At 39.3% G+C, this 3,867-nt stretch overlaps 1 protein-coding gene across 1 annotated transcript; it reads right to left on the minus strand.

Annotated features, from left to right (window-relative positions):
* Positions 1–249: 249 nt before the first annotated feature.
* SRSF12 (serine/arginine-rich splicing factor 12) lies at positions 250–3,567 on the minus strand. Its single transcript, XM_010289000.1, is given in 5 exon segments — positions 250–1,777; positions 1,931–2,020; positions 2,361–2,569; positions 2,801–2,932; positions 2,935–3,567. Coding segments are annotated over 5 exon segments (831 nt in total). The 5' UTR covers positions 2,971–3,567; the 3' UTR covers positions 250–1,413.
* Positions 3,568–3,867: the final 300 nt, after the last annotated feature.

A 3,867-nucleotide genomic window follows, 5' to 3' on the forward strand; every position in this document is an offset into this window, starting at 1 on the left:
GTGTAAAATTCTGACCAGTCAGAGGTGCTGCTTTCACATCCAGTTAGGCTTGAAGGACAATGTATTGGGACAAACGGTGCTTGGCTGGCTAGCTGGTCTCAAGCACAAAACTGAAGCATTTCAAGGGCTCCCAAGTCACTTACTAAAAGAAAGTTACTCCAGCAAAAGAGGTAAGTAGGATAAATTGTGATTTCCCCAGCATGAAGGCAGAAAAAGAATACCATTACACTGCAATAAAACACAGGAGTTTGAGTCACCAATTTAATTTTATACAAGTCAAACTACACATTGTATAAAGAGTACAAGGCAGTTCTAATGTTTGCTATTGCATGTTACAAAAATCAATTTAGCTATAAAGGGGAATTTTTGGGATGAGTCCTATTCCACAATTTAAGTGAATTGGCAACTGTGGTTTAGCAAAGCCTTTGTTAAGACTAGAACTCTAGCTCAAAGAGATTACATTTCCAATAAAGTTCAGACTTACACACAATAGGATTATACTTCTAGTCTGAAGCAAAATGTTAACATAAATGACTCAAAAGGGAGGGAAGAAAGTTTTATTTACCTAGTTTTCATATCCAATAGGTATTTTTAGAGGCTGACAAACCATACAACATACTAGTGACTTGGACCACATCCAAGAGACACGGTAGTGCCCGACAACTGAGTGACACTTGATATTCAAGCAAAAAAAAAGTCACAAAGCTTTCATTCTTTCAAGTTTGAAACGTAGGATTTTTCAGCAATACTGTATGATACAGGTTCCAGAGTACCTTTATTACCTTTAATACAGTCACAGTATTGGGAGGGAATGTTCTTTTGGCAAGTTAAAGATACAACACAAATGCTCCAACTCAAGTTTATTGCTGGTCTAAAATCTTCCTAGTATTGTGACCAGTTTACCAGTTTATATAGTTTGCAGCCTGCTTCCACAAATTAAAATAAACCAGAGAATTATTTGACCAACCCAGCAAGGCAATCCTGCCTTTGGTGGCAAGCTGTAACCTATTAAGTAATGATACCCATAGTTCTAAAACCATGAAAAAAATAGGAAAAAATCATACTTTCAAAAAAGCCCAGATTTAAGCCTGTTTATGTTCAGTTTATTTTTAATATAAAAACCACTTTGCACTTAAGAGTAGTTAAGTTACTCCTGCGGAAATGCTATAAAATCAAACTTGCAGCTAAATTTCTACAAAAGGGGGATTTTTCCTGCTTTGTACCACCATCCGGTCTCATATTTTCAAATTTGGAATACAAATTAAACCTTTATGCCTCATTACTTAGTTCTTAGGCCATTCACTCCTGCAAGAGAAAAAAACCCAACTTCTGAAGTACTAACGTAACACTAATGGCCTGACAAGTAGGAAAATGTTCCGTAATAGTGTGCAATGTAAGAGGAGAGTTCTAGTCTTAATCTCTTGAACTAGATCTTGATCGTGAGCGAGATTTTGAACGAGATCTGGAGCGGGACCTCGATGCAGCTCTTTTGGGTGGTGACTCTGAACGAGCCTTGGCAGATGGCTGCTGCTGCGGAGAATGGGAACGAGACCTACTCCTTGACCTGGACTTAGACTTAGCATCTCCTTTACCATTTTCTTTGGGAGATCGAGACCTGGACCTGGATCTGGACCGTGACTTCTCAGACTTCTCCTTGGATCTGCTGTGAGAGCGTGAGCCCCTGTCAGACTTGGGTTTCGATTTGCTCTTTGATCTAGACTTCCTGCTTTTAGATCTGGAACGTGAGCGGTCTTTGCTTCGTGACCTGGATTTAGAACTTTCAAAGAGAGACAGAATTTATTCTGCGTGAACTGAAGCATACTTAAATATTTACAACTGCTCTATCAATTAATAAGCAGCAATTCCTGCACTAACCAGGAAAAAAAATTTATCACTTACCGCGAACAGCTTTTGAAAATCTATCACTTACCGCGAACGGCTTTTGGAGACACTACGGGACCTGCTGCGGCTGCTCCTACTTCTACGACTTCTGCTTCTAGACCGTCTTCTAGATCGTGACCTAGAAACATTTAAAATGTAATTTGAATTTGTCCCTTGTTCTTTGTCTGGTGTGCCCTGCTATGCTACCTAACAGAGAAAAGCTGAAGAACTTCTCAAAAACAAGTAGACATACTATTAATCCACCTAGATTTGATATACTGTCAGTGAATTACAGCTGATGTTTCACGTGAAAAGCTCTCAAACTTGGTATTATATAAAAGAATTCCTTCTACATTCTCAGGAATCATCCTATCCCTACAATATCAACCGAAGGTTAACTACTGCAGGTCAGGCTACCTATACCCATTCTTAGTGTAAGTAGTCTTGATGTAGAGAGACCGTCGTGTCCCAAAAGTTACCTTGACCTGCTGCCAGAGTAAGATCGCCTGTGGCTTGACCGTGGCTTGTCTTCAACCAGCCTGATCTTCCTTCCATTTATCTCTGTACCATCCAGTTTGTCCAGAGCACGTTTCATGTCAGAGTAAGATCGGAACTCAATCACACCTTCATTTGTACGTTCTTTGTGAGCATCTGCATAGGTTACCTCGCCAGCTTGTCTCATGAAATCCTTTAGGGAGTAGATGAAGAATTACATAACCATTCCACATGCTTATGCTCTGCAAGTACATTAGCTTAAGACAAGTCTGAGCAAATGCAAGCAGCATTAATTGCATGTAAACATTCATGCACAAATACGTCTCAATTACTTCCACCCAAATCAAAATGAACATTGATATTAAAGGAAGTTACTGCTTCCTGCTAGTCACAACAGGCTCTATAATAGAACATTAATACATACTTTCAAATCTTGCCAACTACAGCGACTGGAAAGGTTTTCAACAATCAGTCTGTACTCTGTACGAACAGGCGGTCCGTATTTATCTCTTCCAGATTGTCTCCGACTGCTATATCCGCCACCACCCCCACCTTTATTGTACAAAGAAATAAAGTTAGATGGTCTCCTAGCATGAAGAAAACTAAATGTTCTGAAAAAGTTAGTTAAACAGTTATATTTACTGGAGTAGGACTTTATTTCTCTAAGCCTCCAATAAACTTTGCAATTTTGCCATGATCTATATTAATGGCAAATCAAACAGACTAAAATCCTACAAGTCTGTGCTCCTAAGATCTGTTAGAGAGTGACTGCTCCTTATTAGATTCACCTTGCTAAGTTTTATTTTACAGAACATTGTAAAATATAAAACTTAACTGATTACATGCATTTCTACATTTTACAAAAACGTTTACTAGTTACACTAAGTACTTACATCACAGTATGAGGTTTTTGGTGGTGGTTTGGCCACAAAACACGCAAGGTAACAGTCACCTAGTTCAGTTTAACCAGTTTTGTCTAACCCTTGGAATCCTCACCATCACCCTGCGTCTAATGGCAAAAGGCTGCTGTCGTCATGGCTTCCGGTAAGGTCAGCCAAAGGGTCATAGGGCAAGGGTCACACAATGTATGGAAAAGCCATGGCCAATCAGGAAAGGCAGTCATCTTAGCCTCAGTGGACACAGCCTCAGCCCCACTGGTCACTTTTAAATTGAAACATCAAGGACTTGTTAAAAAGTTTGAATTGAACATGCAACAATTTTAAACAACATACATTTGATTCTTTTTAAAAAAAGACAGATACCCACCCCCCCCAAATACCAAGCTTCTAGCTATTACTGAAAGATGAGCCTTAGTACTTTTAATTACAGTACTAGGCCACTTAAGGTCTATATAGCTCAGCTCAAGCAGCATTACAAGTTAGCTGAACACAGAAATATTTACAATATCCCCCACTTAGTACAACAGATTCCTGCTTGCAAACCTCCCCCCACCCCTTCTATATATTCAACTGAAACATTCACATGAAAGTT

The sequence above is a fragment of the Phaethon lepturus genome, unplaced genomic scaffold, assembly GCF_000687285.1.
Source record: "Phaethon lepturus isolate BGI_N335 unplaced genomic scaffold, ASM68728v1 scaffold10916, whole genome shotgun sequence".
NCBI classification, from domain to species: Eukaryota; Metazoa; Chordata; class Aves; order Phaethontiformes; family Phaethontidae; genus Phaethon; species Phaethon lepturus.